The 27,239-nt window shown below is 40.3% G+C and overlaps 2 protein-coding genes across 5 annotated transcripts in view; one reads left to right on the forward strand and one right to left on the reverse strand.

The window, feature by feature from the left end:
* The window catches only part of FILIP1L (filamin A interacting protein 1 like), a 191,591-nt gene extending 187,513 nt beyond the window's left edge, over positions 1–4,078 (reverse strand). The window contains exons 1-2 of the mRNA XM_077174436.1: positions 4,062–4,078; positions 3,421–3,476 (exon numbers count right to left, since the gene is read on the reverse strand). The gene's annotated coding sequence lies outside the window, so the exon portion shown is untranslated. The remainder of the gene's footprint in view (positions 1–3,420; positions 3,477–4,061) is intronic.
* The window catches only part of CMSS1 (cms1 ribosomal small subunit homolog), a 226,547-nt gene that overhangs the window by 189,337 nt on the left and 9,971 nt on the right, over positions 1–27,239 (forward strand). For 3 of the 4 annotated variants that reach the window (XM_077174440.1, XM_054627991.2, XM_077174441.1), the window contains exons 2-5: positions 15,693–15,793; positions 20,409–20,480; positions 24,105–24,234; positions 27,001–27,060. In XM_077174440.1, coding sequence (XP_077030555.1) covers positions 15,693–15,793; positions 20,409–20,480; positions 24,105–24,234; positions 27,001–27,060 — 363 coding nt within the window. Of the gene's footprint in view, positions 1–3,715; positions 3,905–15,692; positions 15,794–20,408; positions 20,481–24,104; positions 24,235–27,000; positions 27,061–27,239 lie in introns of those variants that run through there. The other variant, XM_054627992.2, reaches the window with a different exon arrangement.

The raw sequence follows: 27,239 nt of genomic DNA on the forward strand, positions 1-27,239 counted from the left end.
TGGAAAAGTTGTGTTGTTGGGGTTTTTCCTTCCTATTTTTGAAAGATGGATTTGTGAAAGCAGGTCAGACAAAGGCTGGGGTTATGTGCCTGGTTGTGTGTATGAACTTTGATTTCTTTCCCTGTCCTTATTACAAGTAAGTCTCAGGGGAAAGTACTGCTTAGCCGAATGACTATAATTATTTAATTAATTGTTTGCTTAATTAAAGCTTTGGAATTTTTCTGTGTTTATAAGTATCTCTCTTTCCTATACAGCATATATTGGCATATCATCATCCATCCCTTCCTGGAAAGTATATTCGGAAGTGGTGGCAATAGTCACTAAAGGTTTTGAAAGAAAATTTCAGTGCAGGATTTAAGGCAGATCTCCTTCAGCAGTTGTAGCCCCTGTCTTCATACCAAGTTCTGTGTTCCTTCCTTATGCAGGCATACACACAGAGCTGTACCCAAGTACTCACAGACTGACTCCAAGAGCTCCCTTTACCTTGCTCACACTCTCCAAGCCCCTTTTGGTGGTCCCTATCTCGATGCCAGCTGCAGCACCAGCTATGCATTGATGGTGGCGGCTGGAGATGAGTCTTGGGTCCTGCAGGTTGACTGCAGAGCCGTGTAGCATTGCTGCTGTGGCACCTGGCAGGACCTCTTGTTAAAGGTATTTGTTGAGGTATGCTGTGACTCTCCCCAAAATCCCAGCTTGTTTCTGTCTGCTCAGCTTGGCAGGGAGGGAGAAAAATCCCAGGGCTGGTTGCAGAAGGTAAATACAGGGAGTGGAGCAGGGGATCTGACTGCTGGTGGGACTTGTACCCCTGGCACTGTTTGGATTTACCCATCTGGCTCTGGTCCTGCTTACACCTGTCAGCTGAGAGGGACAGTGCCAAAGCAAGGGGTGAGTGAATGTCCTCTTGGAGCTTTGCCTGGCCAGCTGGCAGCATACATCATCAGCCAAGCTTTCCCTTCCTCCTCCTCCTCCTCCACAGCCTTGGACATGTCATTCAATATGTATGGCCATGCCCTCCCACCACAAGGGAGGAAGGTGGGTTTCAGTCCCATCAGCCCCTCTATCAGAAATTAAGGGTTTCAGTCTTTCTTTCTTTCTTAATTGAGAGGAGAAAAAAATAAATTTCCTCCTTTTAATTTACTATTTTTACTTTTTTTTCACTTGTATATTGGTCTCCACTAGAATGGACATACTGTGTCCATTGGAGACCCCACCTTAGCAAGACAAAGCAAGCTCAGGGTACTGGAATTTTTTTATGGAATTTTATGAGGAGAGACTACGAGGAGGAAGAACTCACCAAGTAGGATTGGCTCCAGAAAGAGGTTAGAAGCAGACTGAGGTTTGTCTACCTTAGAATATGAGGCCTGTTCACTCAGATGTGCTTCTTTCTAGCTTCTTCTGGTAATGCCATGCCCATATTCATCATCCTACTGCCATTTTCCAAAGCTGTCATCCTGTCATCCACGTGTCAACAAACCTCCCACCAGTTTGGGTGACAGACACATTTCAGACTCAGCTCCTGTGGGGAGGGTGTGATGACCCTTCCTTCAAAACAAGCCAGTGCTGTCTGCCACTGTGACACAGCAGTTCCTGTCCATCTGCCAGGGGGTGTTTGGGAGCACTGCATTAGGAAGCTCAGTCACAGCACTACTGCTTTTTTTTTTAAGCCAACCCTACATCCCTGATATTTTTAATATTGATGGGGCAGTAAGTAATATTTTCCCATGTGCAAATGGAGTATAGTACCACAAAATGTCACAAAAACTAAGTTGATTCATTAGGCAAAACCTGAACATTTAAAATTTATACGGATGTATTTTTCCCCTTTTCTATCAGTGTAAAAGTACTGTTTATAAAAGGTTGTTCAGATCTTAGGCTGCACTAGATGCTTTTATACTGTGATGCCTTTTACTTGCTGATAAATTTGATAAATGCATTTGCAGTATTTCAGCAACCTTCCTTTAACAGCCTCTTCTTCAAGGTCTTGCAATATAAACCTTCTGGATCCATCAGAGTTATCACATGCAACACAGCCCAAGTTGGTTCCACGGCATGCTACCATAATTTTCATTTGTTAAATAGTCTTAGCACTGCTAGGAAGTATTTTGTGTGAAATGGATTGTGTTTATTACTTCTGTCAAATAAACTTAACACTCAAGACCCAAAGCATAAATTACTAAGCAAAATCAGAAGCAAAGGATGAGAAGATCTTATACATAGTTGAGAGTGAGCAAAATGAGAAGTTTTTTCAGCAGATAAGACTTTTGCCAACTTAGAATGTTTTATAGCCTGATGCATGGCATTGTTTAACCAGCAGCTGTATTAAGAAAAGACAACCTGAAATAAGTATAAAAATTCACCCAGTCACCTTAGCTGAACTCACAGTGACTTCTCTTGCTCTTTGCTGAATTTTAATCCAGAATCCATCTGCCTTTGTTTAGTTGCTTCTGCTAAGGCTTTTGCACAGTGATTGTTGTGCAGTGAGTTGGTGCTGTCCCATCAGTGTTTGGACCTTTGGATCAAGTGGACCTGCCTACCCAATTTTTTCATGTTACCATTCCTGCGGTCTTGCTGAGGTCATGTTGCATTAGAAAGTGTGTGTGTGTGCCAGTGCTAAATCCATGGCTCCAGAGTGTCTTTACATGACAACATTCTCCTCATGTTGGATTCACACTACAGTATCATCTTGGCCATGTGACCTGAAGTGTGTTAGGATCTCCTAACAGACAGGAATGCAATGATGTATTCTGTCCAGAGGTTTTTTCCCTTAAGAATCACAACAGTTTAAAAGGAGGAAAATTGTTGAGCCATATGTGTTTTTAAAAAGAGAAGCAATGCTGAACCAGTGTATAGCATACAGTGGAAAGGAAACCAAATACAATATGAGCTGTAATACTGCCTGTACTCTGGAGCTGAGCAACTTTGAAACTATAAAGGGATTTGAGCACATGTTCATTTATTAATTTTTTTTTTACTCATATCTGTGCCATTTGCAGCAAGCCCTTTATCACAAACTTGCTCCCATGCTTGCTCATATTGTGCAAAAGAATGTGGCTGAAACATCTCTCAGCACATCTAAATGCATGCCTGTATATGTAATCATGTGCATAAAGCCACACATCTGGGATTCTCTCATTTTCAGAATGATACAGTCTATTGGCATAGCTGTGTGCTTTTTACAGTAATTTAAGCAGGTAAAAATCAGATAGTATATATTCTATTTCACATGCTGATACCCTTTTATTTTCCCATTTCTTATAGACAGTGATAATGAGAATTGATATTTTTACATGGAGAATTTCATGATCCAAAAATACCTTCAATACTGGCATGCAAAACTGGTGTAGCAGAAGAAGCATATCTGATCCAAATCATTAATTGAGCTGTAATTACAATGACAATACAAAAATGAAGCAACCTTACCTTAGCTCAGGAGAGTCTTTTTGCTCTATCCCAGGCAGTTTCCTCCCCTTATTCAACTGAAAAGGGAAAATCCACTTAAATAAAGATAAGGACTGGAAGAGTGAGTGGTTTAAGGAGTTCTCATCTGAACTGCTGATCCACTTGTTTTTAGCAAATTGCAAAAAACCTCGATCCAGCAATAGCTCAGAGCGACTTTTCTATTCTCGTGTGTTCTGTGGGCTGAGAATCTGCAAGAATAAACCTGAGACGGTGCTGCAAGAGAGAGACAGCGGGGGGGACCTTGGCATGGAGTTGGACCAAACTCTAAATATAGCCTAACCCACTTTCTGTGCAATTCTCTTCATACTCTGAAGGCAGATGACCTTGTCAGAAAACTGACCTCCTGGAATGTCCCCCTCTTAGTAGAGAAGATCTAAGGGAGCAGGACTGCAGCATAAAGGGACAGAAAAGCAATCCACCATCTGCCTGCAGCAAATGAATTTAGGTATGGGCTCTTATTTTCCTGGTAGTTAGAACTGGTTGTCTCATAATGGGCTTTTTAGTTGATCATTTAAACAAATGAGCTGCATGTGAGTTCACAAAAGGCCTGTGCAGATGAGAGATTGCATTGTAATTGTTAGTCTTAAATAGAGAGCACTTACATAGATGACAAGCCCGATGCCTTTCCTCCTCTGAAAAGCCTTAACATGTCAGAGTGTGCAGTATTGCCCTAAATGCTTCTCACTATAAAAAATTATCCCTCCTTTTACTTGCTCTTATAATAAGTTAGACTTTTTGGAAGAGTGAGTTAAATCCATAAATGTATATTCTAGTACCATATACATTTGGGATGCTAGGATAGCTTAAAAGGGGATGAGAACCTGCAATATCAGAAATCAAACTGCAGAGAAATGTGAAGTATATGCAGAGGAGCAGGAAGCAAAGAATAAGAGGAATAGAAACAAAACCCTTGTGCTAGGGAACTGGTTTTCAACAGATGTTTTATAATCTGGGGAATTTGCCACTCTAACTCTGTGTGGCAACATGTCAGGGTATTTTGTTCTTAGCCTGAAGGAGAGTTTAACTTGATATGAGTCAACCTGATACTCTGTCAAATGGAGACCTGATACTTCTATGTCATATGAAGGCTTCTAAATAAAAAAAGCTTCAGAAATCAGAGCAGCTCAAAATGTCAACTTTGATTTTGTGTGTAAAGATGGGTAGGAGAGCTGGGATAAAAGACTGTTTGCAGTGTTGTTCTTCAGTGGGATATTTTCTTTGATGGTGACATATATGTGAGTGTATGCTACATGATATGCATGCCTGCAGTTTTCCATGTACAGAGAAAACCTGAGAAAAGTCAGGACTGTGATAACTGCATACTACAGATGTGTGCATCTGCAAAACATCCATGAGCCAAAAAGGTGGGAATGGTATCAGTAGTCTGTAAAGTAGCAGTATGTCTCTGTGAACAATAATTTATGCTGTTAAGTTTTTGTGAAGTGTGCTATATATCCTTTTAATTGCAGCCTACTATTTCTGGCAAGTTCCACTGTGTAATTTTATCATGATCTATAGACTTGAAGTGCACAGTATCAGCCAGACTCTCTGTGTTACCCTCACAGCAAGAACTGCAGCTGTGAGCCACAGCTGCTTCCCAATACAGAGAACAGTAAAAATGCGCAAATCTCTGGCAGTATTAAGAGAGACATCACATCTGGGACCATGCTACATTTCTGGCTGAAACTCAGTCACAGTCAGACCTAGGCTAGACCCCACCCATTAAGGCATTTTATGGATTTATCCAAGTTCATCTTTCCTCCCAGTTTACCTATTTCTTCCCCACTAACATAAATGTTTGTCAGAAGTTAATATTATGACAAATGAAGAATGTTGGTGTTGGATTTTGAAGAGAGGACCTGAAAAAGGAACAAGTCCATCTCTAGATAGGTGTGTATTGAATAGCACTGTGTAAGTAGTGAAATTCTGAATGTACAGGTCACCAACATCACTAAACATGGATAGCATTGTGCTGCCTGTGCTCCAGGGTGGCACCCTCATGAGAGCCACACCAACCCTACCAGTTCCAGCTCCACAGTGCCACTGCCCATTCTACCCCTCTCTCTAGTGCCAGGATATTGAATTCACCACAGATCCCTTCGTTCAGACCAGGAAGGTGATGAGGATAAAGGAGGGAATATATACTCCTCCCCAGCATGAGTAGTATACTTTTCACCCTCTTTTTCACCAGCTTTGCACCCTCTGGAGCAAGCAGCAGCTTCCATACATGATAGATGGCTCTTAGAAAAAGAAGGAATCACAGTGTTTGGTGGGTGTTAAAGCACAGGCATAGTCATACTTTGGCAGGAACTGGGCCATGCACTTCTCCCATAGGAATATTGTGGAGAAGGAGTGATTTCTTGCTCATACAAATAATACACTGGTTGGCTTTGGGCAGGGAGTTAATATCTGGGGAGGCTTTTATAGAGTGGCCCTGTTCATGTGTACAGGGCTCTAAATGTTGCATGACCAACCCCAGTGATGCAAACTTCCTGGAAGAAGGGGAAAAGGCTTTAAAAGTGGTTGTATGTGTTCATCAAGATGGATGGAAAAGTGCTTGGATTGACAGCTGTATACACTCAAGTTATCTTTAGGATGACTTTAATTTTTCTGTCTGCACCATGAAGAGGAAAATGCAATAGAGAGTCTGGCCCTAGTTTGTGCCTAGTTTTTCCTGAGCTCTTGTATTTTCCTTGTGATTCTGAATGGGCTTTCTGCATATTTGTTGACAGTTTTTAACTGCCCAGCTTTCTTTGGTAGTATTTCCTGTGGGATTAGTTTGGTCTGACTTTTCCAGAGCCCAGGCAGTTTCCTATCCCAAATGCCTGTGTTGGGGTTGAGACTTACTTCAAGCCAGGCTCGTGGGATTCTCCCTCAACAAAGTTAAACATTCTGTAACTAGTATGTGTGAGCTGATTTTTCTTTTGATTAACCCCAAATTCCTAGACATTTGTAGTTGTTTAAATATGCCACAGAGCATTTACAAGGTGAGATTGCGAACCATAATGGCTCAGACAATTTCCAGTGTGGTCAGCTGTATCCTGGCTTGCCCTGTTCCTCTGCTTTTCAGAGTTGGATAACGTTGTCTTACGAGCATAAACTCTTGGACAGGATTAAACAAAACAGTCTCCCACTTCCCCATCTCTCTAGAAAATGCTTTTGAATTCAACTTGGAGTTATAAGGAGATTATTGGAAGTTTCAGCATGAAGGATAGTTTTTGAGAGAACAAAAGAAAAAGAGTAGTCCAAAGCGACTTGTGGATGTTATGTCAGCTTTCACTCGTGATACCATTGGTGAAGGGTACAATGAACAGAACTGATTTTTATGATTTGTACCCTGTGCTGAAGTCTCTGGTTGCTCTTTTTTGGCAAGCTCAAAATGAAGAAATTAAATTGGATGGCAAACAGTAAAAGGACCTGTCATGTTCCTGTCATGTCAAATCTTCATGTTTGTCCTTTTCTTACCATGGGTTTTAAAACTCCAGTGACTAAATGAATACTGAGCTCTCTGCTGACCTTGATGCTGTTTTCCATTGTCCAAGGCATAAGTGGGATATTCAACCTTTACCTAGCAGGTGAAAAAGTTGATTCTTATTAGAAGGGGAGTGGCCTACTACTTTTTACCTCTGATCAGTCATGTTCTATGGCTTCTCTACCATCTTGCTGTCTTACAGGCAAAATATAACAATGAAAAAGTCAAATTATGAGGAGGGTGAGGTTGTAGCTATATTACAAGCTGGGCCTAGTCTTGATCATACAAAATTTATTCTCCTGTGCTTACATATATACAACAGAAGATTTCCTCTGGTCTTATTCTCTGATATGCCCTGCATTTTGTCTCTTAATTCACTCCCAATCAGCAAGTCATGTCAAAAATTAGTTTCTAAGTACCTGTTTTGAATGTTAAAGTGTTTAAAAAAGGGGAGATGTAATTGTTAGAAATGTGTTGTGGGAAATCCTTTGCATTGCAGATAGTTATGTCTGTGATAAAAATTTTTTGTCATATCAGAGTATAATGAAAATTAATTGATCTTATTCTATTAAGACCTATTCTTTTTTACTTGGATGGACAGTGATTTTAATTTAAATTATCCATCAGGGTAAAGAAAAGTAACCTAAACTGAATATCCTGTCACAGGATTTATCAGGCAAAAATAGTTGTTTGTGCTAGATATGCCTTTAGAACTGCCCCAGAAAAGGGTCTGCATTTCCAGAAGTATCTTGTCTTTGACTTTGTAGTACAAGCTTTTGCCAGTCCTTGGGAGCTATTACAGGAATTCCTACTGAGGGGCTTGGCACAGGCTTAGCCTGGCTGGGAGGTGAAGAAGTTTATGTTACCTGAATGTTACCTGTGGGGACAAAGCTGAAACTCCTTTGAATCTTTGATGGGACTGTGTCTGTTTGTGCTGAGTCCCACACTGCTTGCCCCTCAGGTGTGCCTCACAAGCACACTTGGAAATACCCTTTTTCAAATACCTTGGCAGGTAAAGTCTGCAGTTTGAGGCATCCTTGCAGACATCAAAACTCACTGCTGTGCTGGAATGCACCTCTTTTGGGAAGGGTCTCCTTAGTTTGGAAGGATTGGAAGGCAAAACTGCCCAGACCAGGGGGACTGTGCATGGTTTGGGATGATGGAGCCCTTGCACCATGTGTAATTCCTATGGAGGTTGTCTCAGCCTGAGCAGAGAGGCAGCTCTGTCTGTGTTGCAGCAAGCTGGTAAAGTCAGAGGAATGGTTGCTAACTGGCAATAACCTGCAACAGAGCTTTCTGTGCAGCTTTCTGCTTCCTAGTGACAACCACAGGTACCAGTGCATTCAGTGTTCCCTCTTCAGTTCTAAATGGTCAAAATTCTCAAATATTTTAAGGCCCTATGAATGAAGGCACTTAATTTGATTCATGTGCCCATTTTCTAAAAGCTAAACTGCAAAAACTGCCTAAGTTTTCCATTAAGCTGTAATATTATGTCTTTTAATACAATTAAATAATATTTTTTCATTTCTTGTGAGAATATGTTCTTGTTTTGATTTCTAAGACTAGATCTTGTCTTACTTTACTGCTTGAAATTATTTTGCTAATCCTTAGTCAATGAGGTAAGGAGATGTTTTGTTGTTTGGGGATTTTTTTTCTGTAATGTGTCATCTAGATTTCTCAGTTGTGCCACTCACTGCACTTGATGCATGCCTGTGATGGGGAGAATTACTTATTTTTCTTGAGTTGCCAGGGGACCCTTTCTAATTTAGCCAGAGCAATCTGAGAAAAGAAAAGGATGCTGGCACTGTCGTGGCTATTTTTAATGCAATGGTTATGTGGTGATCTTCCCAAGGACAGATTGTTTTTGTGTCTAACATTTTTTATCTCATTTACTAGAAATTTCTAAAGTATTGCTGTGATAAATAGCCAGCAATTTTTCTGAAGAACCATATTAATAATAAAATTTGCATTCTTAGCCATTGCATGGTCTGGAAGTCCCCAAAAGAGCTTCATGGCTATTGCTTGCCCAGTTGGCTTTACACCATGGGCTCCAGGGTATCTGAGCTGTTATTACCCTTCTCAACAGGGAAAATCAAAGCTGTCCACTGCCTACAGAGAGGGAATTTAGGGAGGATTGACCTGGTAGACATGAAAGAGATCCTCCTTTTGGGGTTAGCTGTGCTGCTGACACACAGCTGAGTAATTTAGTTTTGGACTGTGTGAAATGCTGAATTCTGTACCTCCTTCTCCCACTGCTATGCAGAACCTTTCCCTTTTGTCAGGGAAGTATGTTAATCCTTTTTTCTTAGTTAACCAGCCCACCAGCCAGGCCTGCTGCATTTACAAGAGCTCCTCTGTTGTTTGGGTACTGGTGGGCAGCAAGGCAGGACCTGAGCTGCCTCCAGGAGAGGAGTGTGCTGTAAAATACTGTCATTGCCACTTTTAGCCCAGCTACTGTGGTCAGCACAACTCTGCTGGCAACAGGAGCCCTCTCAGCTGAGCAAGGATGAACAGGGACTTGGGAGCCAATTTTGCTGACAGCTGTTACATTTTACAGAAATTTAATTGACCTTGCACTGTGTGTACCTGATGGGACATGCAGGAGAGATGCAGTGAGAAAAGTTCCAAGTAGTGCATTGACCTTGAGATTACTTAATCTGATCCACTGAAGATTGAGGCCAGTTTTTAATAGCAAAACTGAGAATAATAAGGAAGTCTCCGATTTTTTTTTCTCTGCCTCTCTTCTCCCTTCCTCCCAAAGAAAAATGGGAATTAAGAAAAGTCTCAAGATGTGTCCAACACACTTGGCATTTTAATTGGCATCAAATGTGTTTCAATCTATTGAATTTAGAGATGGGAGCACTCTAAATATTTTACCCCAGATTAATGAACACTGATCAGTACAATTTAATCAACCAGTAAATAAAAACCAGTAAATAAAATTTAATCAACCAGTAAATAAAAACCAGTAAATAAAAAACCCTGAAATTAATCCATCATAGCACATCCAAACTGAACTATGCCCACCTACAGAATAATGACAAGCACATAATTTCCTGTAACGTATCTGAAACTAAAAAGAGAGCATAACAAATACAAAACCTGTTTCCACAGTGTACTGAACTGCTTGTGAAAAATTAGAGGACAGAGGCTTTATTTAAAATTTGGTTTCAGATATGAGACAGTTTTAGAACAGGCAGAGAAGGATGGAAATCAGAAAGGGGAGAAGGGGTGGGAGGGCATAATAAATTTTGTACAAACTTTGTTCTCATGTAATTCTAGTTTGGTGCTGATACAAAGGCCTGATGAAAGCATAAGGGAAAAAAACAGGGATTTCTGACCCAGAATATGTCTGATTACAGGCAGATGCATCAAATAAAAGTTGAGGAATTCTCCCTTGTGGGCATGTAAAACAGGTTCCCTTCAAATTTTGTCACAGTGAATAATTTTGTGGTAAGAATTGAACTTGTCTTGTACTGGCCTCTGTCACTGGGAGCCTTTTGGACTCCAATCAAGTTTCATCTTGCTTAGCTCCAGAACAAAAAAAAAAAAAAAAAACCAAGCCAAACCAAAGAAACACCTAAAAGAAATCATTCTCTCACTTATCTTTGGGTATGTATGCAAAACAACATATTTCTATTCCAAGTTTTCTTTTTAATTACATGTTGATTGTTCCTACATTATGAAGAATTCTAAGAACCTTGTCTCCTTCCTCTCTCAAAAAGCTCCTTTTGTTTTCTTCATATTCCTGTCTTGTAACTGGCTTCCCATGGCTGGCATAATTTCTGTGAGCTGCATTTATCTTTATTTCAGTCGTAGGCTGGCTTGAACCACAAGCTGCATTTCCCAAAGAATTTTTAAATTGTTTTCAGTCATAATTTTTTGTTTATTTTGGGGCATTAGAAAGTGTCCTGCCTAGAAGAGCTTCACTTTTTCAGTCAGCCTTGGTTCTTACAGGAATTAATTAATTATGTCGTTGTCATTATAACTCCTATGTTAACAATTTCAGAGTAGAAAAGTTGCATGTGAAGGTCAGAAGTCTCAGAAATCAGCCTAGCAAATGCAAATTTGTATGTACCAGCTATTTTGTATGAACAAAATTGCATTCACATTAAAGCACATGTCATTACATCCTATATCATAAAGGTCTTGTTTGCCTTTAAAAATACCATAGTAAATAATGAAAAAATATGAATTCATTGTGAGTATATTAGTTAATAAAGCTGATTATTAACGGCAACCTGTTAAATTATCTAAATATCTCTGTACCTTTTATGTGAATGTGTATAAGCATGCAGATGTCTATGTATTAATAGGAGTGTTTACATGTGTATAATTAGTACACATATTGATGTACTTAGACTACATGCATATGTTAGTACTAAATTTGAAAGAAGTTAGAAACCAGTGCACTGGATGATTTTAAACAGTGATTGATATAAATGAAGAAGTCTGTGTGTGTGTGTGTGTGCATGTGTGAAGCAGAAATGGCTTTTTCCATTTTTGCATGCTTCAAAGTAAGATCAAATATAAATACTTCATGACTGGGAAGCCTGTTAGTATGTGCCATGCTGCTGATGTAATACCAAAGCAAAACACGTGGAGAGTTGTGGAATTCCCATTTATTTTTCTGTATTGAGAGCTTTTTGTGACTGTTCTGATGCCTTGGACGACCTTGTGGCTGTGTAAATGGTGAAAGTCTCAGGGAAGCAGAGAATTGCTGTGCTCAACAGCATCACCCTGCAAGCAGTGTGTCCTGTCAGCGCCTGCCTGCCCACTCCTTTGCACCTCAAGCCAGATGAAAGTCAACTTTGTATTAATCAGCTGGGTTCTGCATTTTCACCAGCTTATTATTAAGGAAGGATTTGTGAATTCTCCTGTTCTGGCAGAGTGAGGTCTCCTGGGAAGCTCAACACCTCAGAGCAGGGCAAACAGTGCTGGTCTGTTGCAGACATGCTGGTGATCTCTGAGCTTCTGCATAGATTTGCATCAAGTTATGATTTATTTTGTGAGTAACCCCACTGACATCAAGGTAACTATTTGCAGAGAAAGGTACACAGTTTAATGTGAGCATGGTTGGCAGAGTCTGGCCTGTGGTACTTTGATGCCTGCGACAAAACGCTGCTGTCATCACAGGAGCTGACATGGTGTCACAAGCAATTACAGCTTGAGATGAGCTGCTGTCCTGATTGGGACGTGGGTGATTGTTTCTGGAATAGATAGAAAGTTCTCCAGTTGTATGAAATAAAGATACTCAGGTGCTGCAGAAAGATGCTCAAATTTGAACTGATGTTTGTTGTGTCTGAGACTGTGCCCTCTTCTCTCACTTTTTGCTGAGAGCAGAGGACGTTGCACCATGAAGTGCTGTCCAAAACTCAAATGATCAGTGAACAGGTGGTACTTTGTCAGGCTATTTCAGATCATGGAAACCATTTGTCCAGTTTTAGATTGCTATTGCTAGCAGCATGTCTTTCAGTTGTGAGAAAGAGAAGAGGTTATTTAAGACTTACACAACTCCTGTTTGCCTTTCAGAGTATGCCAAGTGGGATTTCAGAAGGAATGCTTGCAGATCACAGGCAGCTTCCCCTGAATCTATTTGATGCAATTCTAATTTATTTTCAATGTGAAACATTGGAAAGAGCTCACACAGCAGTTCATTTCAGTGAAACATGCACAAATTCACTTTGGAGTGGGTGTTTGGGGCTCAAGCACAGTGAGCAAGAGGGATGAAGAGGCAATTCTGATTTCTTTGATGTACTTCATTTATATCATCTCTGCACAGCCTGCTTCAATGCAGTGTGTCCGAGATCCCAGGGGTGTGCAGCTGGTGTGTGGTAAAGTTGGTCACTCTTTCAGTATCTCTGGAGTCAGAGCAAATGAGACAGAAGTCAGTGATGGGTCCCTTAAATATAGAAGCTGCTCTACCAAGATACAGCACAATAAATTTGCCAGAGAAAGGGTGATCCACAGGGCAACAAGGCCATGGTAGTGGCCAGTGGTAACACTGAATTACCAAGACACCTTTTGAACTTTCTGGAGTATGCTGAATTATGTGATTTTTCAGCTTCTTCTAATGAAGTGTTGTATCTGAGATTTCAAAGTGGCTGGGGGACATAAGTGCTCAGTGACTTTGGGGAGGAATAGGCAGGAAAGATCTGCTGCTGTGCAGGGACGGCCATATGGTTGTCTCAGTTTGGAAAGACAGGAGTCTGCTAAGGAAGGCAGGAGCTTCCCCTGAAATAGAAAATATTAACCCTCCCCACCCCTCTGAATTGCTATAAATTTTAAATTAAGGGGCTCTCAGGCAAAAATATGGCAGCAGGAAATAACAGTTCTTTAGTAGGGAAGAAAATAAAAGGATAAAATAAACAATGCAGTACACTAGAACAACACTGACAGAGTCAGAACCCAACCTGACACCCTGTGGGTCAGGGTGTTGGTAGCAGTCCAGCTGGGATTGTGGCTGCAGCCCTCCTGGAGTGTCAGGTGTGGTTCTGCTAGAGCAGAGATCCTGTAGAAGGGTGTAGTTTTCCTCTGAAGATCCAGTGGAACAGGCAGCTGTTCCTCTGGGAATCCAGTGGAGAAGCTCTGCTGGTGTTCCAGAATCTCCAGATTATATCTGGGTAGGAATGCTTGGCTCTTCCCTCTGGGCAGAGCATCTCCCAATGGGATGTTATAGTTCTTATCAGTCATGCAGTGACATTCAATAGTCTGTTATCAGCAGATGTGCCCTCCTGAGGGAGGAGGGATTGTGATCATTCCGAGAGAGATAAGGCAAACTGCCCACTTGACAAAAGACAACTGCCATACAGATGGTAATGGAAAACATCTTGCCTTGCAATCTGGAACAATGGTACAGGAGCACTTGGACATCCTCAAGAGAAAGATATTTGCTCTGTAATGTAAGGAAAAGCTTTGTTAAACAAACTTTGAGCTTTCTTTGTTGTCCTGTTCACCTGCTGCTGTGTGTTGGGTTGTACAGGACTAGGCACATCATTTCTGCCTGGGCTCTGGCACTCATGTGGCCACAGTCCATTCAGCTCTGATTTGAGCCTATGCCTGCAAGGAGAATGAAGCAGACAGGTCAGCTGAGCTGTGATGTTCACTTGCTGCACACATTCCAGCCTTTGCTCTAGAGCTGGAAACCGAGAGCTTTTCTTGGTGAATTGCTATTTTAAGATTTCAGAACTACTTCATTCTATATTGAGATGCAAACAAGTGCTGTCATTTCTTCCATGGCATTTATTTTGGTTTTAATTAAGTTCATTAATATATTTATCTACCCTCTTCACTTGGGAGTCTCTTCGTCTCTTAGTGAACAGAAAGCAAATTCCCTTCTCAGTTGCTGCTCTCTTTCTAAAGCTCTTGTGGTTTGCCAAGAATCTAGTCTATATCAAGTAAGATTTCATGACAAATGGCATCCAACCTGATAAAACATTCACTGATTTTCTTTACTATCTTTCAACTTCCTAAACTTTCTTGAACTCCTAAGAGCTGTCAGACCCCAACTTTAGGGTGTTGACTGTTACACAGGCTTTTCAAGATGGGAAAAAGGAGTGAAGATTATGAGATGGTATCTTTCTAGGAATAAATATGTACCCATTCTGTTACCCATTCTTTCACATTAGGATTTTTGAAGCCAGTGCCTTATTGCCATATAATATATAATGCTACATTTGTGGATTAATAGAGATTTTTCCCTCCCCTCGTTCATGCCTTTACTTACCTTTTGCTTAAAAATGATTTTGCATATTTTTCACGTATCCTTTCACTTACCTTTTTCAGTAGATAGCTATTTCAACATGGAATTTGGAAATACCAGCTATAACTGATTTTCTCTCTCTCTTGTGTTCTCTGACCATCAGTTTACTCTGTTCACAACTAGTGATGCATAGATACAGTTATATCATCTATACTTCAGGTGATGCTTAAGAAATCCTTCTATTCCTTTCTTTTCAAAATAAATAACTTAATCTTGAAGCTGTGAATTTACAGCCTTGGAATACAGGAGGTTGCAATAATGACTGAATAACTGTTGGACAGATATATTCCAATTACAGAAGTTGAATTAATTCAGTTTGATGGATGAAAACACTTCTGGCAATAATCAGGGAAGTAACTCAGTCCCCAGTAGAAAAGTCTGTGCTTGAATACATCTAAAGCACTATTATAACACTGTTGGAGGGAGCTGTTGCTGTGCATTTATTTTTTCCCCAAAGTCTCTCTGTAGATAAAAGAGATGAAGAAGAGAATGGGTAGAGACACCTGAATTTAATTATTTGCCTTTTACAACATAAGTGTGTTTTAGTCTTGTGGACATTCTGCTCAAACTTTGGAAGTAGTGCCTTTGTCTAATTATTGCTGAAGTAAGAGGCACAATTAAAATGTACTTGCAGGAAGTGTGCATATTTTTTATACAATAGAACATTATACATGTCTTGTAATTTTTCCTCTTTAATGTGTGTCAGTAAGGCATTTGGGAGCTTGGAATGGGGATTTTGTGCATTTTTGTATGTGTTTGCTTGGATCTTTTTTCCTTCATCTGCAAGACTTGTTTTAGTAGGAGGAAATAACTTCATTCTGAAAGAAGTATCAGCGAATTTAGCAAGAATGTATTTGTTACAGCTGTATTTATTGCCAATCATGAGATTGTGTTATGGTGACAACCTTTCAGCTAGAGATTTTATACCTGGTTTTGAATGCAAAGATGGGCAGATGGATTTGAAAAACAGTAACAAGAACTCTTCTTTGTTTTAATTAGATCCTTCAGATGATGAAGCTATTGAAAAAGCAAGTGAAAACAGGACAGCAACACGTCAAGATTCAGATTCCAAACCTGCTGTGAAAAAGAAAAGAAAGCAGGTTTGTAAATTAACTAATTGTTTAGCACAACAATGATAATGCATAGGGAAACATAATGTCTTTTTTCTCAGTAAAGGGACAGTTTTCTTCAGTCTCTCTGATCTGTTCAGTTTTTTGGGTTTTTTTTTAATTATGTTGCCTTATTTGGAAGTGATCACATTCTAGTACATTTCAGTAATAACTTCACACTTTTTTTGTGTGAGTTGAGATTGCCAGGCCTGTCCTACAAAGTGACTGTCCAGCGGTACAAGCCTGGGTGGTGCTACTGAGTATCCCTCCCCTGAAATTTTTTCCATTTTCCTGCACACACAAAGTCTGGAAAGCTATATTTACTTGTTATGCAGATTATCTACCCAAGCATGTCCCCAGTTCAAGGTCCAAGTGAAAAAGAATTTAGGTCTTCATGGATTGATGTTTTCTTACCCCTGCACTGCTAAAACCTTCGTTTAATGCCAAGAGGAACTATGTTGTTCAGCATTACATGGAGTATGCCAAGGAACATCAGCATCACCCCAGTTTGAGGGGAAAAGTCATCTAGAGGTTGGCTGATTTTATGAAGTTTCTTGTTTGAAGGTAAATTTGTTCTGCCTTCCTCATACCACCCAGGAGAATTGACTGAGTGGCTGTCGGAGAGCTAAAATTACATTGGAAGCTATCTCTCCTTGAGGTTATGGATATCAATTTTGACCCCTAGGTCAATAGTAAATTCACTCTGTAATGCTTAGGCAACTGCCCAAGTGAAAGCCATTTGCAGGGATGTTCTTTTTTTGTAGCAGAGAAGTGTAAACAACATGGTAGCAATCACTATGCTTTTGGATGTCTTTCCAAAGAGACCAAAGGTGAAGTGATCCAAATATCTGAATGAGATCAATGTTTTGATTAGGAAAGAGAACCAAGCAATACCGGAGAAAGCTGTATTGCCTTTGTGTATGCTCTGCCAGAGGTCAGATGCTGAGGGGTGAGAATTCTCATGGAGCCACCTTTTATCACCATTTTCACTTAAGCATTTAGAAGTAGGTTAAGACACTTTGTTTGGAAGGGTTGCTTGATCCTTTTTATGGGACCCTTAGAAAGGATAGCCAGCCCAAGTTATTTACCAAGGTAGCCTAACACTGCTCAGCTGTAGCAGAACACCTGCCACTGCTCTTTCTGTCATATAAAGAATATCAGCCTGCATGTTGGAATCAGGTAATTTGATGTTTAGATGTGAAACTGCAAGAGGGCAATGCTTTATGGGAGCTCAAAGTCATGGATGGGTTATTGCCTGTCTTTTAGACATACCAAATCAGAGTTATTTATGGAAAGCTGGTGGTTTTAACAAATAACAAAATAACAAAACCCATTTTATTCATGCTGCCTTATTTAGAGGCTGGAAGTTGTTCTGCAATGGACTTGGCACCTCAGAGCCTGTCACGAGACAACCCAGCAGAGTTATGAACATCCGTGTTCCATGTCTGCAGGCTGTCCTCAGGCTTACAGTGAAATGAGTGATCTCTCTCCAGTCTGAGTGATGCAGTGATGTGTTTACTTTGTCACAAACCCCAAAAGTCAGAGTATGTGGCTGACCTGGAATGTAAACTTTCACACACATGCAAGACTGTTTTCACTCTACATTTGAATTTCCCATCACTTTGGCAACGTGTAAAGAAAAAAAGCATGTTAGAAATATAATACAGGAAATATTTTATGCTCTGTGTATGATTAACAAACAAGGAATTTATGACATTTTAGTTCATAAATCACTGGTCTCGGCACAAATTTCCTGTTTTCTGCATTTTAAGAATTTCCATGTAAAAATAGCATAAAAACACAGAGCATGAGGGAGCAGTGTCAAAAAACAGTGGTTGTCTGCTTTGTGTCTTGCATAAGAAAAGCATGCAAATGACCTTTTCCTAAGGGTGGCATGCAAAGAGCTATTCCATGAGTAGGTAGGCAACTAATGCTTGGATAAGGGTCAGAAGTTCAGGATAGATCAGATGCTGAAATATTTTAGACTGCAGATCATCAAAGACATGTAAGTTTACAGCCATTCACCACCACAAAATTTCTCTTTTTATGTCACTATTTTTAATGTCTGAATAACATGGATTTCCTATTGCTGGGTTAATAATTTAGGCATAATATACTATGCCTAAATATATATAAGCAGTGTAAAGGAGGCAATTTTGAGTCTTAACATGCTTCTCTCTAAGGAAGCAAGGCTTTGACTACAACCCTGCTGTGTGCTTTTGTTGCCTGCTGTTTCTGTGGCTGTTGAAAGAAAGGGTTACATACTGCCTTCAAAAAAGAAGCCATGGCATTTGGTGGTACTTTCAAATATTTGAATGAAGGCTTAGCAGTGAGAAGTTTTTTCTTTCAGAGAAATTTTTTCAGCTGTATGGCACATTTCATTCTTTTCTCATACAGATACGAGTTGGGAGTGTTTGCAGTGTTAAAGCAGTTCATGATGTATAAGAGGGAGAAACGGGCCCAAAGTGGATGAGGGACATTTTTCAGTATGCTGGAAGCACCACTGGGATAGGGAACCATCAAACTCTAGTGGAGGACAGAGTTTCAGGTTGGCCCTTCTCTGACTTTTTGATTGCTTGTAGGTAGCCCTTTACTGAAGCAATGCAAAGGCTTGTCCTCTGCATAAAATATGGTGTTGAACATAAAATTTATGATTAAAACACCTGGCTAATGGCCTTTAAGTATCTCTGGACAGCTGGGATGTGTAAGAGTAGAGCAGAGGGTAGCTCTGTTTCAGTCTCAATGTCTGGGAATGCTAATGGTAGGGATAGGAATGAAGAAACGTATGGTGGTGTTTTAAAAACACTTGAATCAGAGTCAGGACAGAGATTTTTAAAATAGCAACAAACCAAAAATAAAGTAAAAAACCCTTATATTAACTCTGGAAGAATTTTGTTAATCAAAGTGAGTTTCCACTTGCAGTCATTCCCTTCGATTCTACTGAAGATAATCTTTGTTTATAGCTGAGAAAATCACGGGGACACATTTCTGTTTCTGAGGCAAGATATAATCCCTATCACAACTTCTCATGGGTTTTGATGCAGGCTGCATGACATTCCAGCTGTAGAGTGCTTTGCTAGCTGTAGCAAGTCCCCAGCCAAACCTTCTGTGATAATTCCTAAGTTTCATTTCAGTCCTCAACCAGTTTCAGAGCCACTGCTGTACAATACTCCCACCTTGGCAAGGGCAGTGGCTGAGGCTGCATCACAGCACAGAGAGTAAGAGGTCATTTATTTGTGTTGAGCATGGTGGTTACCTGTTTTAATAGCTAATTTAGCAAGGGAGGAAAAGAGAAATGAAGACATAATATGAACAATTAAACCTCAAAAAATGCTTCTGATAAGGCTGTGAGAGTGGGCTTGGACAGGCAGGAGTGTGCTGGGTTGGGTCATTTAGCACCAGTTGCCATGAAGTGTCCTCCTGCTAAGGTGGGGCAGTGCAAGGAGGCTCAGAAAGGCCCAGAAACTCTGAGCTCCTCTTTGCTTTCCTTTGTCCCTCTTGGCCTGACTGAAGCTGCCTTCCCAAGGCAACAAAGGAGCAGCTTCTCTGGCTTCCAGCTAGGCTCCCTTTCCTGCTGATACTTTTCCTTCAGGCTTTCCCCAGGGAGGAGTGCTGGATTTGCTGTTCCTGAGCTTTTTAATGCTCCATGTGATGAGTCTTCTCCACATTTTCTCACAAGAGTAGAGTTTTGCAGCCAAATGCATCAGAGTGGCGTGGAGCATTTTCCTGCAGCTCAGCCTATTTTCCCATTGCTCTTCATCAAGTCACTTATTAAGTTCCAAAGCCTGTCTATGTAGATAGATGTACACTTCCATTGGGTAGAAGGCCCTAAGAAGGCAAGAGAATTGCTACACTCAAAAGAAGTCTGGGCCTTGCTTCCTCTGTTTTGGTCAAATTTTAGGTGGTTACAGTCAAATCCTAGCCCTGGATTATGTGAACAGGGACTCTGGTACAAATGGACCAATTCAGCCTGTTCACTCAGGCACAAAAAGGGGTTAATGATAGCACCATGTATTTTTCTTGTGTGTATTTGACCCTGCCTGCTATGAAAAGTCAAAGCAAGAATGGGGTAGGACAAATTTGTAATATGTTTTCCTACATTTTGTATTACAAGTGTAGAAGGAACTTCAGAGCATGATTGTTTCTAATTAATCTTGCCCAGTTCCATGTTATTTTTACTCTCTGGATGCTCACCTTAGACCCAGTTATTTTAGAACACTACTAGCAAAATTTAGAAAAATTATCATTCACAATAGCAGAGATTAAAAATATAAATTTAGTGGTAGATTTTGTTCATATTTTCCTCCTGTTTTTTTTTAATGTATCAAAACCTGCTTTTCACCATTTTATTGTATTATGACTACACCCTGAATGCTTCAATTTTCTCTTCTTTTATTCCCTCGCTTGGTTGCAACAGCAATCTCAATTCCAAAGTTACTTTGTATACATATAACTGTAAGGATTTGATTCCTTCTATGGGTGGGGAAGTTCAGTTTTAACTGTTTTTTTCATAGCCCAGCATTACAGTTTCTGTATCTCCTCTTACCTCCTTTGCCTTCCTTTGGTGACCTTTTTCCTTACCTCTTTTTTTTAATGTGTTTTGCAGCCTACGGAGTGTTTTTTAAGTCAGCCTGAAGAAAAGCAAGAGAGCACTGTGAAAGCAAAGAAGAGGAAGAAGGTATGAGTGTCTCAGAGTGTGTTTGGGGTTGGCCAGTGGGTTTAAATGCTGCTACAAGATGCAGAATGGGGACAACCCTGTGATGATGAGAAGTAATATGGTCATAATATTGCAGCCTCTTTTAGAGAAGAAGAGAAATTCCTAATTTTTAAACCTTACTTGAGATACCTATTCCCAACCTGATCTGTGGCATTATGTCTGTGTTCCACTCAAGGGCTGTTGTGGAAACCCAGAGCACTGAGAATATTTCTCTGTCTTCTCTGGGGTGCCCTGACCCCCAGGGAAGCGCTGACTTTGACCCTCATTCATGGAGAAAGTTTCCTAGACTTCAAGATAGACCGGAATCCACAAAAGTGTGCAATAGATTATGGAGAGTAGTGTAGGTGTATCACTTGGTGAGAAATTTAGGTTTGGGGATTTTTAGTATGTTGTGGATGGAAGCAAAATGGAGGGCACAGGGTGTTGTCCTGGGTTTCTTCTTCATGCTTCTTCTTTCTTCTTCTTGGGTTTGGGTGGCATTTTGTAATTGGGCAGAAAAGTCCCCATTGGGGGCCCTTTGGGATCAGTTATTGGGTTAAAAGGGAAAATAATCTCGGTGTCAGCTCTTAATTGAATAGCTTAGTCTTAAAAGACCTTGTAACAAAAGATTGTTACCCATTTTGTGCTTTGCTAATGAAAAGCTGCCGAACTCACATTAGTGAGACTGTTTTACTGATAAGAAATAATAAACTCCTGAGTCTGAACATGAAATACCATCTCAAGTGCCTTCAATGCAGACCCAGAGAAACCAACAGCCGGTTCTGCCATAGGTTGTGTATGTCTACACCCCACTTGCATGTGTTGCCCACCAGGAAAGGGTGACTGTATGGAAGAAAGGTGGAACTTCAGTTGCTGCAGAATCTGACCCATTCCCACAGTGTGGTCAGGCTCCAGCTGCTGTTCCATCTTTTGAGCCAAGGACTGTCCTTGTTCACTCCTCTCCTCTCTGCATAAGTATATAAATAAATACTCTGTATTGTCCCTCTGGCCGTGCTCCATCCTCACCCACAACAACAAACACACCCTGCAGTCTAAATGGAGATTATCTGGCACCAGGCAAGTTAATTGTCTTTCTGTACGGGGACAGACTGTAAATAGTTGGCACCCTCACAAGGCTGAGGGGTGGCCTTTTTATGTTATGTTAGCCCTGTTAATCATCCAGGGAATGGGAAGAGGGAAGAGTGGGATTTTGCTTTCAATGTGGCTCTGGCAGAGTAAGTGCAGCACTCACTCCACTGGAGCCAGAGTGCAGGCATGCCATGGCAGAGGCTGGCAAACCCACCTAGCAAGGAACCCCATTCTCAGGCAAAGAGCAGCTGCCTATTTACACCTTTGCTTTCAGTGGGCCACTAAGCTGACATACACAGCCTGTCAAAAAATCCCATTAGGAAACATTTATTATGTTGATCTGTGGCTTCCAAACAAAGTGCCATCTCCAAAAGTAAGGAGAAGGGGCAAGAGCCCTTTTGTTTTTAAGCATCTGGAAGGAATTGGAAGAAAAATAATAAAACTTCCTGCATGAGGAACATTTCCCCACAGCACTCCTTGAAGGAAGAGAGTTTGCTCAGGTGTCCCTGCTCTCGCTCTTAAAGAATTTCTCATTGTATCAGGCTTCACCCCTCCAGAGGGCAATAATTTTTCTGAGGGAACCAAGTGGCACAATGAATGACGTAATAGTCCTGTGAATTACACTGAATTACCAAGTAAAATGAGCCTGACAGTTCTGTCTTGCTGTCTGCTAAATCAGAGGTTCCCAAATGTGGGTCATTTCAGAGGCAGCTTGTGAAGCAGGGCTGGGGAAAAGCATCTGGGATTGTTGGGAAGAACAATGGAGAGGTTTGGTTGTGGGTCTCTCAGAGAGGCTGGCTGTGCTCCCACGGCCTCTGGTCATGCTTTGGGAAGGCACTTGTTCCATGGCAGGAAAATACAACAGTGGTAAGTGAAGGGGAATCATGGGAAGGAATGCTGCAGATGGAAGCACTGCAGAAACCTGCAGGACAGCCAGAGGTCCTCCACAAAGTCTTCCGGGGACTGCAGAGGGCTTTGCACCAGGCCAAAGCTAGACTGAGAGGAAGCCAAAAACACTTCATCTCCATGTCCCCCACTGTCAAAGGTTCAGATGGGGTCTTGCAAACCCCCAGGTGGCTTTTAGCAGGGGTGAAACAGGCAGTGCCCAAGTGGCAATGGCTGGGAGAGGCAGTGCTTGCCTTGCCTTTGCTGTTTTGGCAGCCCCCAGATGGCCCTGCCCTGTTCAGCATTCTGCCCCTCCTGTTGCTGTTATTGGAGTATTTGGGGTGTATTGGGCAAGAGGGACAGACAGAGTGATGGGGAATGGAAGAGAGGAGGGAGTGGGTGCTGAGATGGAGTGAGGGAAAGAATGGATGGAAGAAGGTCTATCCTTGACTTTAAAATTCCTGCCATACTTCTCTTCAAAATTTTCATTGATCTTTGCTGTTCTGAACCTCAGCCTGCCAAACTGAAGGTACCCACTGTCCCTTCAAAGCTGCCAAAAATTCTTCCAGATCCACCTCATCTCTATGAAATCCCACTTTACCTCAAAAATACAGACTCTTTTGCTCCATCCTGACCACACCCTTCTGCTCCTTTTCATTTCTGCTTATGCTACCATGTGTCCCCTTGATGATGAGTTCAGTTTAGCTTACACAGCTGAGAAACCTTGAGCTGTCCTTTCAAAATCTAAACACATCTCAGCAAGAACTAGAGAGGCATCACATTCTTGTCATTCTCTCCAGACTGCCTCTATCCTTGCAGACTTGCTGTTTTCTAAAATACTTATCATTTGCTTCTTTTAAATGCTGGCAGATGAGTCAATGGGAACCTTGGGCTATTCTACCCACATATCCCATATGATTATGGCAAAAAATACAGCAATCCTTTCACTTCAGGGAGAATTCAGACCTCTGACTAGTAACATTCCTAAGGTACAAAACACAATCTTTTTGAACTCATGTTCAGTCTCTAAAAATTAGTAGTTTAAAAACAAAAATTACAGTGTGGGAGAGCAAAGCAGCTGTGAATTCCTTCTGCTTGCCCTGTGGTTCTGTTGTTTTAACTAATTTTCATCACCCTGGCATGGTATTCTGTACATATAGCTAACCATCTTCCCTTCCAAATATAGAAAAATAGTTACCCTGTTTAAATCAAAATATAACCACATCACATATTATCATTTGATTCCTGTTGTTATGCCTTAAGAATAATAAACTAAAACAAATTAGGGGAAAAAAGCCTGAATTTTCAATATGGTACTAAATTGTAGCAATAGCAAAACGCAAAAAGAGCATTCAGTTATGTTTTTGTTACAGCAGCATTTCAGGTGAATGCACAAGATTTTTAATGTTCAGGCTCACAGACCATCTTGTCCAAGTATCTCAGCTTGCATCTGAAGTCTGCATTCCCTCTAAAGGCAATCTTGTCCCATTGTAAGGTGTTTTCCCAATTAAGCCATAATTGAACTGATATAGCTGTATAAAGATAGGGAGGAACATTTATGTACAGTGTTGTTAGCTAGCCAAAGAGCTGTATAGAAATACCATATTAATCCATTTTACTTGGATTTTTTAGAAGAAGATTTCTGATGTTCTGCAAAAATCTGCTCCAAAACCTGGTGTCCCTGCAGATCTACAAAATCTGCTCAGTCAACATTTTGGTGAAAACCGTTCTGTGATTGAAATAGAGGAATTAAAGCTGTCAGGTAACTTATCCTGTATTTAATATATAAATAATGGGTTTTTTTCATTATACTATTGACTTCTTTTTCCACAGAGGAAAGAAGACTTTTGGGGCATAATTGAGTTGTACTTTTTAATGAAAATATTTTCTTATTTTTCTTTTTTTACTGTATATTAATTTGCTGTTTAAGTTGAAATGTTAGTTTCTTTGGAATAAATGTGAGGTTTCTTGGAGGAATGGAAATGAAACATTGTTTAAATATCTCTTTTTATTATAAAGTATTAATTTCTGGAGCTGACTTTTCTGATAATAATTTTATGATTCCTAATAGTAGCCCCCAAGATGCTGTGAGAGATGGATTTTGTTCTGGGATTATCTAAGTCAATGCATAATAAGGGGCTTACAGAAATAGACAAAGAAATAATGAGGCATCATTCTCATATGGGTATGAGATTTTAAATGCAGTGGTTTTTCAGGGAGTGGCATGAATTGAGGTGATAATTTTGGTCCATGTGTGAAGTGACCAAATTTTAGCCATGGGGACCCTTTTTGTTCCCGGCATCCTGCCTCCAGTTAAAAGCCAGATAGAAGAGGCAAAAAGCAGGACAGAGCAGGCTTAGCTTCTGTCATTTGGAGGTTGCATTGGAGATGATGGCAACATTGAACTTCTTTGCCTCTCCTGTGCAGACAGAGACACTGTCCATTATTTGTTGATAGGGCTCATGAAGAGCAGCAGCCTGGTAACCAACCTGCACTCACCTTTGGGACTTCTTAAACTGTCAGTGACCTATGCCCAATGCAGAAGCCTTCTAGTCCAGCAGTGCTTTTGCTTTATTAATGCATAAGCCTGTCTCTCTAGGTAAATGTGCTCTTCCTCAATCCCCATGATTCTAAGTGGACCCTTCTTTATTTCTGTGGGGCAGTCTCACCTTTCTTACTGGATCAAGAAAACCTGGAGAAATCCCATATAGATTTCTTCGAAAAGCTTGTGTTAAGTTTTTTTTGGTATATAAGATTTTTAGGAAATAATAAATTGGTTTGGTTTCTTTCTTATTAAAAGAGCCCTTTGGGCTGCTGAAGTCACCCATTTCCATATGTGTTGGATGGCTATATTTTTCCTTCATTTTTTTGTTGGGAGTTGAAGGCTTAGAGTGCCAAGGAGTTTATGAACTTGTACAGCTGTCAAGTCATTCACATCAAAGGACCGAGTAAATAACAAGCAGCTACTTTGGAGTGGTGTGTCCCTGTTCACTGGCAAAGTGCAGAAGGTCAGGGTTGGTCAGAAAGTAAGCATGGTGTCTTGCTGCAGTCTGGAGCTGTGTGTTTCTTCCCCCCTTTCTGAAACTTCTATTTAAAGCTGTTGTGAATACTGCAGGGTTACTGCACTGTTGGTGAGGAGTGAGTGACTGAAGCTGTGTCCTTCAGAAAGGACCTCTTGAGCTGTCAGTCATTAATGAGAGCATGTATTCAGAAGATCAGTCCCTGCCCATCCCCACAAGCATCAAGTGCATCTTTAAACATGATTTTTAAAGTAAATCAGCTGCTGATGCTTCAGTTGTACATACTCATTTCCTTTGAAGCTCAAGTTCCAGTAGATGTCAGCCTCAGGATTTAATATGAATCCATGCAAAATAAAAGTTTTAGCAAGACAGGACTTAGAGCCAGGCATTGGCTACAAAGCAAGTTTGTCACGTTGTCTGTTCTCATGAAGATCTTGGATTGATACTCTCAGCATTAGCACAGTGCACCATCCATGTGAACATGAATAATGTCTTTGAAGAAACCTCCTTAGTTTAGAAAATGTATTAGCAAACATCCATGGGCACCCTGAGGGGCTGTGCTTCATGCAAGATGGTGACAAATATGTAAGTCCTCAAGGACAGAAGAATTGTTAATGCTCTGCAAAAGCATGTTGTTCCATCAGGCAAAGAGCCCTTAACAACAGTGGCAAGTTTTCAGACCATGGAATTTTAATCACCTTTTTCAGAACTTTGATTTTCTGTATAGGCATGAGAAAGGACCTTCCAAAGAACCTGTTAGGACCTTCCTTGCCATTATATGAAATTAAATGGCATGTCTGCCACAGAGTGTTTTTAAAAGACATTGTTAACACAGTGACCAGAGAAAAGGAAGTCAGCAGGAAATGGAGAAAGAGAAAAGCACTGAAAATGCTGTGGAGGTGTTGCTGTTAGGGTTGATACAGTTAGGTGGGTTGCCACAATATGAAAGACCAGAAGGTGAACAAACTTACTGACAAGTAAATTATTGGTAGATTCTTGCATTTACATGGTATGAATCATTTAGGGGATGTACAAACATATTTCATCACAGATACATTGGAGGAACAATCTAGGGATGTAAGGCTTTTGGCTGAGGCTTTGATTCATTGTGGCAAAGACACATGAAAACTTTCTTTAAAGCATGTGATCACACCTGTACTGCAGCCCAGTATTCAAGGTTTCAGGCTGGGAGAAAAAAAAGAAATTGCAATTCAGAGATGTTACCTTCGTTGATTTGACCCATACAAAGTTTCTTCTATGTTAATTTTTGTTTCAGAAATGGTAATTTATTGATGATGGATTTATGAAGGTGGGATTCCATCAACATAACTAGTGGTTTTGCTGCAAACATATGTTCTTCCTTTGCTGTTAAAATATTTTTATTTCATTTATTAATATTTTCATTTTATTAATATTTATTAATTTTTATTTTATTGATATGTATTAATATTTTTATTTTATTAATATTTTATTACACCACAAAAATATTTTTTCCTTTATGTTTTCAGATTCCTGCTTTTTGCCAGCCAATGATCTTACCCACAGTTTTTCTTCATACCTGAAGGAAAGTGAGTTTAAATGTTGGTCTGGATGAAAGTTGTATGAAAAATATTGTTAAGACGATATTACTGCATTTTTTATATGTAGCTCCAAATATTGTTTATTATGAAATATTAAGAACTTTAAGGCTTTTAATTTTTTTTAATGACAGGTCTTTTTTTTTCTGGCTCTTATTTAGTTTATCGCT

Source organism: Agelaius phoeniceus, chromosome 2, assembly GCF_051311805.1.
Source record: "Agelaius phoeniceus isolate bAgePho1 chromosome 2, bAgePho1.hap1, whole genome shotgun sequence".
Taxonomy (NCBI): Eukaryota; Metazoa; Chordata; class Aves; order Passeriformes; family Icteridae; genus Agelaius; species Agelaius phoeniceus.